Source organism: Humulus lupulus, chromosome 3 (assembly GCF_963169125.1).
Source record: "Humulus lupulus chromosome 3, drHumLupu1.1, whole genome shotgun sequence".
NCBI lineage: Eukaryota > Viridiplantae > Streptophyta > Magnoliopsida > Rosales > Cannabaceae > Humulus > Humulus lupulus.
Genome location: NC_084795.1, coordinates 261,674,616 through 261,687,608, shown reverse-complemented (window position 1 = coordinate 261,687,608; position 12,993 = coordinate 261,674,616). Strand labels below are relative to the sequence as shown.

The 12,993-nt window shown below is 42.3% G+C and overlaps 1 protein-coding gene across 1 annotated transcript; it reads right to left on the bottom strand.

Annotated features, from left to right (window-relative positions):
- Positions 1-10,235: 10,235 nt before the first annotated feature.
- On the bottom strand, positions 10,236-12,607 carry LOC133825617 (zinc finger BED domain-containing protein RICESLEEPER 2-like). The gene is made up of 5 exons (XM_062258533.1): positions 12,591-12,607; positions 12,094-12,501; positions 10,743-12,001; positions 10,358-10,440; positions 10,236-10,265 (listed from the first exon to the last, which is right to left on the bottom strand). The coding sequence occupies exons 1-5, from the start codon at positions 12,605-12,607 to the stop codon at positions 10,236-10,238; spliced, it is 1,797 nt and encodes a 598-aa protein (XP_062114517.1).
- Positions 12,608-12,993: the final 386 nt, after the last annotated feature.

The window sequence follows — 12,993 nt, the reverse complement described above, 5'->3', positions numbered from 1 at the left end:
ATATCACTCTTCAGTCCACGTTCCTTGAGAGGATCAAGGAAGTGTAGAAGGAGGATCCACAGTTGAGGAAACATAGGAATGATGTCTTAGCTGGAGTGGCTAGAGACTTTTCTATTTCTGAGATTGGTTTGTTGAGATATAGAGGTCGGATATGCATCCAGATGGATTCTAGTATCAGACGAGAGATTTTGGATGAGTCTCATACTACTCCCTATTCTCTACATCTAGGTACAATGAAGATGTACCAAGACTTGGGACTCTGTACTGGTGGCCAAGTGTTTGACCTGTCAGCAGGTGAAGGCTGAACATCAAAGGCTAGCAGGGTTATTGCATCCTTTAGGGATTCCATAGTGGAAGTGGGAGGATATCACCATGGACTTCGTGGTTGGATTTCCAAGGACAGTGGGGAAACATGATTCTGTGTGGGAGATTGTGGATAGGTACACCAAATCAGCCCACTTTTTGCCTGTTAGAACAACTTATACGGTGGAGCACTATGTTGAGTTGTATGTGAAGGAAATTGTGCGACTTCATGGAGCTTCGAGGTCGATAGTATCTGACAAGGACCCCACCTTCACCTCGAAGTTTTGGGAGAGCCTGCAAAAGGCTATGGGCTTGCAGTTGCGGTTCAATACCTCCTATCATCCTCAGACGGATGTGCAATCTGAGAGGACAATTCAGATACTGGAGGATATGTTACGGACCTGTGTGCTGGACTTTGGGGGATCTTGGAGTAAGTATCTCCCTTTAATTGGGTTTTCTTATAATAACAGCTATTAGGCGACCATCAGAGTGGCTCCATATGAAATGTTGCACGGGAGGAAGTGTAGATCACTCATTCATTGGGATAAGATAAGTGAGAGAAAGTACTTAGGCCTTGAGGCCGTTAAGAGGACTAACGAGGTCATTGAGAAGATTAGAACTCAGATGCTCGCCTCCCAGAGTCGACAGAAGAGTTACTTAGACGTGAAACGTAGGAGTGTAAAGTTTCAAGTCAGTGATCATGTGTTCCTCAGAGTTGCTTCTTTGAGAGGAGTTAAGCAATTTGGAGTGAAAGGTAAGCTAAGTCCTAGGTTTGTTGGCCCTTTTAAGATTCTGGAACGTGTTGGAAAGGTAGCTTACAGATTGGCTATGCCTCCAGCGTTATCAGGGGTTCACAACGTATTTCATGTGTCCATACTCTGAAAGTATGTATCAGATTTTACACATGTGTTGAGTTATGAGAACCTGGAGCTGGATCAAGATTTGTCTTATGAGGAGAGGCCGGGTCGGATCTTAGACAGGAAGGATAAAGTCTTGCGAAACAAGACCATTGCCTTAGTGAAAGTGTTGTGGAGGAACAACAAAGTGTAAGAGGCAACTTGGGAGCTTGAGTCTAATATGCGGGATTGATATCCCGAGCTATTCAGGTAAATTTCAAGGATGAAATTTTTGTAAGGAGGGGATAGTTGTAATGCTCCAAATATGCTAATAAGGCTTAGTTCCTTTATTAGCATGCCGGGAGGGAAATAATTGATTTAATTATGTTATTACGTGGATTAAGTAATTATATGATTAGAAATGCATGTTTAGGAGAATTAAATATGCATGTGGGCCCATTTTTGTTAATAGGGGCATATTTATAATTTTTTCTCATTGAGGGCATAAATGTGATTATGTGTGTGTTGTGTTAGAGACCACAATATTGTGGAGATATAACTGAGATGTGTGATCCGAGACAGTCCTAGGGAGCAGAGTAGCGAAATAGTCACAACGGGGTCGAATACCCGGGTCGGGGTGAGCCTAGGGGTATTTTGGGAATGTAGCACGTGTTCGGGGTTACCGAGTAATGGGTAGTCATTTAGCAGTTATTTTGGTATGATGGGATTAATTGGGGATCTATAGGAATACTCAAGGAATTAATGGGAGGTGGCAAATGATGGATTTACCCTTGGTGGTATTAAAGGGCTAAGATTGATCTTGGGGGTAATTTGGTCATTTTGAGGCTAAGGGGTAGACTTAGATTTGGCTTAGGACACTAGAACTAACCAGAAAACATTTGGAACCTCCCAGTCCCTCACTCTATTCCTCTCTCACGTTACTCTCTCTCTCTCCCCCTCCCTTAGGCTTGTGTGGAGGTCAGGACTGGCGTCCTAATTGCTCGACCTCCATCCGAAGGGGAACGGAGCTGCTCAGCCATTCTCTATTTCTTTTGCATCAAGGTCAGCCTGGATCAACGAGGGTGAGGTGACATGTTTTACTACTTGACCCGATTCCCAAACTCGCCCGCAGTCATCAAGCTGCCCAGCCATCCCAACGACTATAAAGATCAATTCTTTATGTCGAATGGGTTTCGCAACTGCGAACATCACTACTTTAACCGTCTTCGTAAGTCTGTTGTCCTTTCTTAGCTCATGAAATTATTCTTTTCATACCTAGAGTCTCTTCGTGTGTGTACTAACTGAGTAGTATCTCCGTGCATCCATTTTTGCGAGGACGACCAAGTCTATGACCCTTTTGGGGTCAATACGATACTCTTTTGAGGCTCCCGCCTGGCGAGAAGGATTACCGCCAGCTCGTGTTTGATGACACATGTTGGCGTGTAAGCTAATTACCGAAGGCCATGCTCTGGCCTTGAGAAGAACTCGGGCTAACCTCCCGGTTGTCCGCGAGCTAGCGCCTATCCCCGAATGGGGTGCTGAAGCCAACAAAGGTGAAGACGAGGTGCCCCTCGTTCCAAAAATGCGAGCTCCCGAGGCTGCTCGGGACCCTGATGTAGAGCGAGCTTCATCGGGGGCAGCAGCCGGCCCTCCGGCCAAGGTAACCCGTACCCCTTTAGGGACTTAGATAGGGCTGTCGTTGACCTTAGGCTAGTTAGGTTAAACCCAAACAAGCTCGTACACCATCACCCTAATGACCCCGACCGTAACATAACCCTTCTTCATTGCGTGGGTCACTTACTGTTACGTCACGACATGGGCCATCCCAGGGGCACCGTAGTTGTGGATAACACCTTATCCTTTAGGTCGGTCTTTTTTGAAGAGTATGGAACCAACCTTAGGTCGTGGGCCTCCCTACACCAAGGTATCCTTGCCCCTGGACTTAGGCAATACGTAGAGGAGTCCAGCCCCGAGATAGAACCTGAGCCTAAACCTCCCATAATCCAAGTAATTGTAGAATTAGGTTGTCCCTCTCCCGTAGCGGTTCCAAGGCTGGAGGTCGTGGCAATAGACTCATCCTCTAGCTCGGAGGGTAGGACTTTTTGTTATAACGTATATACATTTTATGCAAACTGACGGCTTTCTGTATATTAACATCCTTTTTCACTCTTTTTCAGGCGAGGAGATGGCACAACAAGGGGTTCCTGACATTCGCGCGATTTTTCAGGAGGGAAAGTCCAGCTCGGGGCCACTAGTAAAGAAGCCCCGGTTCACAGCTAAGAAGGTGCCACCTGTAGCAGGGACGACCTCCAAATCCCCAGCTAAGGGGAAAACAGCTCAAGCCATGGCTACTCAGGAGAAAAGAGGTCCGCCTCCACCTCCCCCCCGATTTCCATCTACCTCTGCTCGAGATCAGGCAGCACAAGCTGATCCCCAGCGCCCCTCGTCCCTACCGTCTTCGTACGCATTCCGGTCAACGCCCAAGACCTGGAGATGATCCCAGACACCTTTCGGGGGACTCTTTACGAGATGGCCAACCATACGGTGGAGCACTTTTATAAGGCCAATCCGAAGGACCTAAGGGTGATTGAGGAGAGGAGCCCGGAGAATGTTATGGAGTCCGCGCTGGGGATGAACCTTATAGTAAGCCAACTTTCCTTAGCTAAATATACTCTTTTGATTTTATCCCAGTGCGCGTCTAACTTGCTTCTTTACTTTTTGCAAGCGGTCTTGGCTCAGCACCGAAGCATAGCTCGGGCCAGGGCCATGAATGGCGAGCTTCGAGCCGAGCTCTAGGCTGTTCAGACGGCCTTGGGTGCCGCCCAAACTGCCCTAACAACTGCTCAACAAGATGAGTTGGACGCCAAGGTTGCTCTTACAGCATCTCAAGAGGGCGAGCAGACTGCAAAGGCCGCCCTGGCTGCTATAACAACTGAGCTCACAGAGGCCAAGGCCAAGCAATTGGAGGCCGAGACTGCTGCTAAGGAGGAGAAGGTGGCCTCACTAACCTCCATGGAGAGCATGTTGTACCATTACTGGGCCTTCAACCAGGAAGACAACTTCTCCTTCCTGGCCTCTGAAGTGTGGGATCCCTATCTCGAGAAGTTCAAGGCTTTGATTCAACTAAAGAAGTCCGAGACTGGGGAAGCCTCCACTGCTAGCGAGCAGGAGATCGAGGAGGTGACGTCCTCAGAGTGCCCTGGAGGGGCTTAATTTTATTTTGCCTTTGTTTACCTTATATATTTTTTCTTTTTGTAAACATTTGCCATTTTGGCTCAGTATGAAGTTATTCTCTTCAAGACAATTTATTTATAATTGCAATATAAACTCTTTTATCTATTCCTTGATTTTTTTTCTTATGCTTATGACTTGCACATTCAAAATCTTAGGGAATTATTTTTAGATCGGTATAGATATTTTAATTTTGTTTATAACCAAAATTAATGTTGATTTATACCCTACCTGTTAAGTATCAGTCCTTGGACCCGGTTATATCCGAGATTTGGAATGTTCCAAACTTAGTTCTTGTTAGGTTTTATTGTTACCCCGAGCTTCTGAGGAAGCCATTGGATCTTCAATTTTGCTAACTTCTAAGTTTCAGATCTGGTTGTATCCAGTATTTTTAATTAAAACTTAGTTCGCGTTATGTTTATTGACACCTCGTGTTTTTTAGAAAAACACTGGTTAATCAATTTTATTAACTTCCAAGTTTTGGACCTGGTCATATCCATGATTTTTAATTAAAACTTAATTCGCATTAGGTATATTGACACCTCGTGTTTTTTTTAGAAAAAACACTAGTAAATCAATTTTACTAACTTCCAAGTTTTGGGCCTGGTCATATCCAGGATTTTTAATTAAAACTTAGTTCGCGTTAGGTATATTGACACCTTGTGTTTTTTTTTTAGAAAAAACACTGGTTTTAATCAATTTTACTAACTTCCAAATTTTGGACCTTCTCGGGTTATATGTCCCCCAAGTAATCAGAAAGTGAACTTTCTTGGTTCCTTTGGATAAACGTTATCACACGAACTAATACATGGATGAAACTATATGAAAGACAAGAAGTACATGGGTGATTCTTTTATTTCTCAAATAAAATGGCTTTTATAACTAAGCCTTACATAGTCGGGTGGTATCATCATTGATAATACTTCTTTAAGTGTATAGCATTCCAGGTCCGTGGGACTGTTTCTCCATTAAGTCGAGCTAATTTGAAGGTTCCCTCATGTACGACCTCTACTATTTGATAGGGCCCTTCCTAGCTCGGACCCAAAGCACCGTCTTTGGGGACTTTGCTTGCCAAAAAGAACCTTCAGAGCACTAAGTCGCCCAAACCAAAGATACGCCTCCTGACCTTTGAATTAAAATAACGAGTGATTTTTTGCTGCAAATGCACGAGCTATAGCTATGAATCCTCTCGTTTTTCCTCAATTAGGTCGAAAGACGCGCTGAGCAACTCATCGTTCTGCTCCTGGCTGAATGTCTGGAGTCTATGTGTGACTATTTTTGTTTCGACGGGAAGGGTGACCTTACTTCCTCACTTCTGAAAGTCAGGGAGAAAGGGGTGTGCCCCGTAGAAGTTCGATGGGAGGTCTGGTACGCCCATAGTACCTGCGGGAGCTGCTCAGGCCAAACTCCCTTGGCCTTGTTTAGCCTTTTCTTAATGCTTGCTTTGAGGGTCTTAATCACAGCCTCGACCTGCCCAGTGGCTTGCGGGTAAGCCACCGAAGATAATCTTTTAATTATGTCGTGCCTCTCACAGAATTCGGTGAAGAGATCGCTATCGAACTGAGTTCCATTATCCGATACAATCTTCTTGGGCAGCCCGAATCGGCAAACAATATTCTTGACTACAAAGTCGAGGACTCTTTTTGAGGTGATTGTTGTCAGGGGCTCGGCTTCTGCCCACTTTGTGAAATAATCAATGGCTACCACCACATAGCGAACCCTTCCTTTTCACGTGGGCAGGGATCCTATTAAATCGATCCCCCATACTGCGATGGCCATGGGGATGAGATCATTTTCAGCTCGACTGGCGGAGCTCGGGCAACTGTGGTGAACCGCTGGCATTTGTCGCACTTTCGGACGTAGGAGATGGAATCCTTTGATAAAGTGGGCCAATAATATCCCTGCCTTAATATTTTTAAGGCTAAGTTTTGCCCCCCAGCATGATCCCCATAGAAACCTTCATGCACCGCCTGTAAAATAGCTCTGGCCTCCTCTGGTAGAACACATCGGAGAAGAGGCAAGGAATGGCCACGTCGGTATAACACTCCATCCACCATCACATGTCTTGGAGCTTGATAGAGTATCCTTCTCGCATCTTTTCGTTCATCAAGTAACTTCCCTGTCGTAAGATACTCTATTATGGGAGTCATCCAGGTCGGCCTAATGTCGATCATCTCGACCTCCATCGTGCCTCCAGCAACGCTCGAGCTCTCAAAGAATTCCACCGGTACTCTGCTCAGAGTCTCGACTTCCTTGGAGGTAGTGAGTCTTGCCAAAGCGTCCACGTTGACGTTCTGCTCGCGAGGGATCTGCTCGACTAGGTCATATTCAAATCCTGATAGCTATTTCTTCACTTTGGCTAGATAAGTCGCCATCTTGGCCCTCCGCGCTTGGTATTCCCCTGTCACTTGGTTTACCACGAGTTGGGAATTGCTATAGCACTGGACGGCTTTGGCCTTCAACTCCTTTGCCACTCTAAGCCCAGCCAATAAAGCTCCGTACTCGGCTTCGTTGTTGGATGCCTTAAACCTAAACCATAGTGCAGAGTGGAATCGATGCCCTTCTAGAGAGATCAATATGATCCTAGCTCCAGACCCGTTCTTGTTAGATGAACCATCCACGAATATCCTCCACAATGCCTGTACTTGTTCTCTCAAAGGCTCCTCCTGAAACCCAGTGCATTCGACCATGAAATCAGCTAGGGCTTGACTTTTGATCGTAGTCCGTGGTACGTATAGTATTTTGAATTGGCTGAGTTCGATTGCCCATTTCAAAAGACGTCCTGATGCCTGAGGTTTCTGCAGTACCTGCCTTAAAGGTTGATCAGTCATGACGTGGATTGAATGGGATTGTAAATACAGCCTAAGCTTCCTGGAGGCCGTAATAAGGCAGAACACCATCTTTTCCATTAAGGGATACCGTGATTCAGCTCCGAGAAGTTTTTGCTTATATAATATACCAGTTTTTGAACTCAGTCCTCTTCCCGGACCAGCACGGCACTGGCTGCATTTTCCGTAACAGCTAAATAAAGAAAAAAGGGCTCCCCCACCATTGGTTTAGACAATACTGGTGGCTCGACCAAATGTGTTTTTAGATCGAGAAATGCCTGTTCGCACTCCTCGGTCCATTCAAACTTCTTATTTCCTCGGAGTAGGTTATAGAATGGCAGGCACTTGTCGGTGGATTTAGAAATGAACCGATTAAGGGCTGCTACTCTTCCAGACAGACTCTGGACATCCTTACGCGACTTGGGCGAAGGCATTTCTAATAGAGACCTAATTTTATCTGGGTTCGCCTCTATCCCCCTCGTGTTGACTATGAATCCCATAAACTTTTCTGATGCCACTCCGAAAGTACACTTTTGGGGATTCAACCTCATGTTATATCTCCTTAAGATCTCAAAACATTCCTTCAGATCGGGAACATTGTTATCAGCAATCTTAGATTTAACCAGCATATCATCAACATACACTTCCATGTTTTTCCCGATCTGATCAGCGAACATTCTGTTGACTAATCACTGGCAGATAGCCCCTGCGTTTTTCAGCCCGAAGGGCATAACTTTATAACAGTAAACATTCATTGGAGTCATAAAGCTAGTATGTTCCTAGTCCGCGGGATTCATCGCGATCTGGTTATATCCATAATATGCATCCATGAAGGACATGAGCTCGTGCCCCACAGTGGCATCCACCAACTGATTAATCCTTAGCAATGGGAAACAGTCCTTGGGACAAGCTTTGTTTAAGTTGGAGAAGTCGATGCAGGTCTGCCACTTTCCATTTGGCTTTGGGACCAGGACAGGATTCGCGACCCAGATCGGATATTTAGCCTCGCGAATAAACCCGCATTTTAATAGCCCAGCTACTTCTTCTCCTAGGGCTTTAGCTCGAGTTATACCCAGACGTCTCTATTTCTGGGACTTCGCAGGCACACTCTTATCCAAGTTCAGGGTATGCATGATCACACTCGGACTTATCCCTACCATGTCTTTATGAGACCAGGTGAATATATCAAGATTTTCTAGTAAAAAAAATTTCATCTCCGCCTTCCTCTCATCGTCCAGATTTTTCCCGAGTTTAACTATTCTTGAAGCATTTATGGGATCGATGTTTACTTCTTCGAGCTCTTCAATAGCTCGGAGCTCAGATCTATCTTCGCCTATTCGCGAATTGATATCGTCATTCGGGGTAGTATCCGCACCACTGGCTTGCAAAGGTTCTTCCATTCCAGGAACAGTCCTTACTTCCTGGGATTCCTCACCTTCGTCCTGTATGGTCATCGTTTGCTACCCAGGTTGTGATTTTCCCTTCATGGAAATGCTGTAGCATTCCCTGGCAGCAAGCTGATCGCCTCGGACAGTACATATTCCCGCAGATGAGGGGAATTTGATCACAAGGTGGCAGACAGAGGTTACGGCTTCGAACGCCATTAACGTAGGTCGACTCAGGATTACATTGTATGCGGTTGGACACTCAACAACCACAAACTCGAGCAGCTTGGAAATAGTTCGCGGTCCTTCACCCAGGGTTATCACTAACTTGATTATTCCGATAGCTGTCGATCCCTCGCCGGAAAACCCATATAGCATCATGGAGGTTGCCTTCTGTTCGGTCACAGACAATCCCATTTTTTCCAGTGTGGACTTGAATAGTAGGTTCACAGAACTTCCATTATCCACTAGTGTCCTCCTAACTCTCCGATTGATGAGTTGGACGGTTACGACTAGAGGATCGTTATGCGGGAATTGGACATGACTAGTGTCTTCTTCAGTAAAACTAATTGGTTGTTTCTCCAATCGTTGTTGCTTAGACAAACGCTGCTTTGAGAGAAACTCAACTCCATTGTGAGACCTCAGCTCATTGATATACCTCTTCTGGGCACCTCTGCTCGTACCTGCCAAATGAGGGCCTCCGGAGATGGTTGTTATCTCTCCCCCTGTTATCAGAGGAGGGGTATCTTGGTTCACTTGAGCTTTAGTCTGATTTGTCGGGGTCTCTGGAGTTGACAGAATGTTTTGTCCAGTGAGCTAACTGGGAGTTATTCGATTCTGGGCATACTAAGCCAAAGGTCCTGCCCTGATGAGTGTTTCAATCTCATCCTTCAAGTGTCTGCAATCATCGGTGTTGTGACCAGTGTTGTTGTGGAATCGACAAAATTTTGAAGGATCCCTCTTCGCCCTTTGATTTCTTAAAGGCTCCGGCTTTTTCCATGAGAGGCGGGTATAATTCGCCAAGAAAATGTGTTCTCTAGTACCTGAGAGGTCGGCATAAGTCATATAGATCGGCTTGAACTTCTCCACGGGCTTGGTTTTCTTCAAACCGCTCTGGCTGCCCTCCCCATTTCCCTTCCTCTTGCTACCTCCTCCTTGGTTATTCTGGGTAACTGTTTGAGCCATTGCTGCAACATTCGTTACTAGGGATGCACATGGGGACGGGGCGGTGCGGGGAATGCATTCCCCGTCCCCGACCCCTATTATTTTCCCCCGTCCCCGCACATTCCCCGGCAAGGAACGGGGCGGGGAATCCTCGTCGGTAATGAACACTATAATGGGGACCCGTTTATTAAAAAAGTTGGATAACACAAATAATTTTTTATATTTTCAAAATTAAAAAATATTTGTAAACACCAAATTAAAACAACATAAAACTAAATTCTTCATTCCATAATTGATAGTCATATAGATAAGTTCCAAAATTAAAAACTTTGCAATGATAAACTTAAAATCAATAAACATAAACTTAAAGACCATAAACATAAACTTGAATTCCAAACAAACACACAAACTTAATAAATTGTAATAACATCTTCATCTTCAACTTTGAAAACTAATAGTCATCACCACCATTCAAGAGCCTTCTTTCTTCAAGAATCAAATTCCACAAAACTTGGACCCTAAAAGAAAATTTTCAATTATAAGTAAAAATATATTTTAAAGAAAAAAAATAATAATATAAACAAAAAAAAATAATTAATGCTAAACTTACCGCTTCATCATCTTCAACATCATCAAAGAATGTACTATGTGAAATCTCATTTTGTGATGCATGTAAAAAATTCAACAAGAAATCTGATTATAGAAATCTGGATGATTCAAAAAGAATTATATATGTATATTACTAATACTATCCATGTTTCAAAGAGATTATCTCCAATATACAACTTTCACCAATTTTGTTTTTCTTTTTTGACCAAAGTGGAATTTTACCACGTTTCAATAAAAGGAATCTACATATATATATTTATGGATAAAAAAATTGCATTACTGGTTGTTGTCATCAAAGAAAAAAAATAAAATATGTCATTTTATAAGCTCTTTGCTTTGGGTATAAAAGAAAAATAAATAATAAGAGTAATTTATAATAAACATACCTAGTTTCTCATCCCATAGCCAATCTTGAGTACATACTAATGCCTCCAACATACTTGGGTGAAGCCTATTACGACAAGGAGTCACATGTCTTCCACTAGTACTGAAAGCAGACTCAGAAGCTACTGTAGACACTGGGATAGCCAAAACATCTCTAGCAACTTGTTGTAATGTTGGATACTTAAGACCATTTGTCTTCCACCAAGCTAAAATATCAAACTCTTCACTCCTAGGAAAAACTGCTTCCTCCAAGTAGAACTCTAACTCAGACTTGAAAGTATCCACCTTAGAAGTACTACTAACGAACAAGTCATAACCAGCTAAAGGATCCACACATCCATCACTATCCCCTCCAACTCCAGAAGCGTTGGATAAAGGATCAGAAAGATTTTCTTTTCCATCATTTGATTTGTATTCTTTCACCAAATCATAGCACAACATTCTAATTCGTTCAACTTCATTTTGATATTCACCAACATAAATTTTAGGAAAATAATACTCAATCAATTTCATCTTAAACCTTGGATCCATAACAGTTGCTATGGCTAATATGCCATGAATGGAAGTCCAATACTGCTCAAATTTATCCATCATATTTGATGCCATTATCCTAATCTCATCGTATGAAGACTTAAGACACTCCTTAAGCAACAACCAAATATCACAAATCTTAGAGAAGAATAGATTAGTAGTAGGATATTTGGTCCCAGAAAACATCTCAGTGACATGGTAAAACAACTTCAGTTTCTCACACATAACTTTTGCCAAAAGCCAATCTCGCTCACTAGGTTCTTTTTTGTAATTTTTCTCAGTGTGTATTAAGCGACTGAACACATCTTTATAAACAATGGCACTAGTAAGCATCAAATAAGTAGAATTCCACCTAGTCTTACAATCAAGCACTAGCTTTTTATTGCTTGCACATGATAATCCTTTCTTAGCCTCTTCAAACTTTTCAACTCTTTTTGGAGTACCAGTCCAAAAAACTACACTCTCACGTATAGTTTCTATGGCACCTAATCCTTGTTGGACAATCAAGTTCAAGATATGAGCAGAACATTTCATATGAACTAATTCACCTTTCATTAGTAAAGAAGCATTTCTCAATTTTTCTTTCATTTGATCCATCATGGAAATATTCACAGTACAGTTATCTAAAGTAAGAGTAGACAACTTACGTTCAAGAGACCATTCAACCAAACACTCCATCAACACTTTTGCTAATAACTTAGCAGTATGAGGGGCAGGCACATATATAAACCTGAATGCATATAATAAAAAATAATTAATTAGCACACACTCATATTAAATATACACATAAAATACAAAATATTTTACAAATTATCTTATTACCTGATAATTCGATTGTGCAAATTCCATGAATCATCAATATAATGTGCAGTCACCACCATATACCCTCTCTTTTGATTATTTGATGTCCACATGCCAGTTGTGATTGCAACTCTACTACAATTGTCACTAATTGAGTTCTTTGTCTTGGTCTTCTCATTCTCATATATCTTCAATATATCCCTCCTAATAGTACTTCGAGATACATTCTTGAAAAATGGCTGAAGAGAGTTGAAAAAATCTCTAAATCCATGATGTTCAACCATATTGAGTGGATACTCATGCAAAACAATCATTTTAGCAAGTTTGTGTCTTGAACACTCTTGATCAAAGTTGTGAGCAGCTAGTGAAGTACTTCCATCCTTCTTCTTACTTGGATTTAAGATTGATTGTTTTATATCTCGATGCTTCCTAAAAGGACATATGTTAAAATGATCACGCAAATGTGTTGTTCCATTTTTGCTTGATCCTCCTAATATTTTTTGACAATAGTTGCAAACAGCTTTGTCAACTCCATTAATTTTTTGCTTCTTGAAATGATTCTAAACAAAGGAAGTCAGTTTTCTCTTTGTCTCAGTTTTCTCGCTATCAACATTTGATTGGGTTGCTGTCATTGATTCATCATTTTTTGGAGATGAAGGAATTGATGAATCAAGGTCAATAGGTCCTGTGGGTATTATTCCTTCATTTTGTCCATATGTTGATGGAGTGTCTTCTTTTGGACTTCCAATCTCAGTCATTTTTTCCTATAAAAATTCAAAGTATACACTTTTAAACATATAAAATTAATTACGAAAACTTAAAAAGATGTACATTTACATTCACATACACTATATTATTTGCATATACAGATAAACTAGAATACTCCAATAAAAAGTGTGTCAAGTGTGTCATATACGTCTA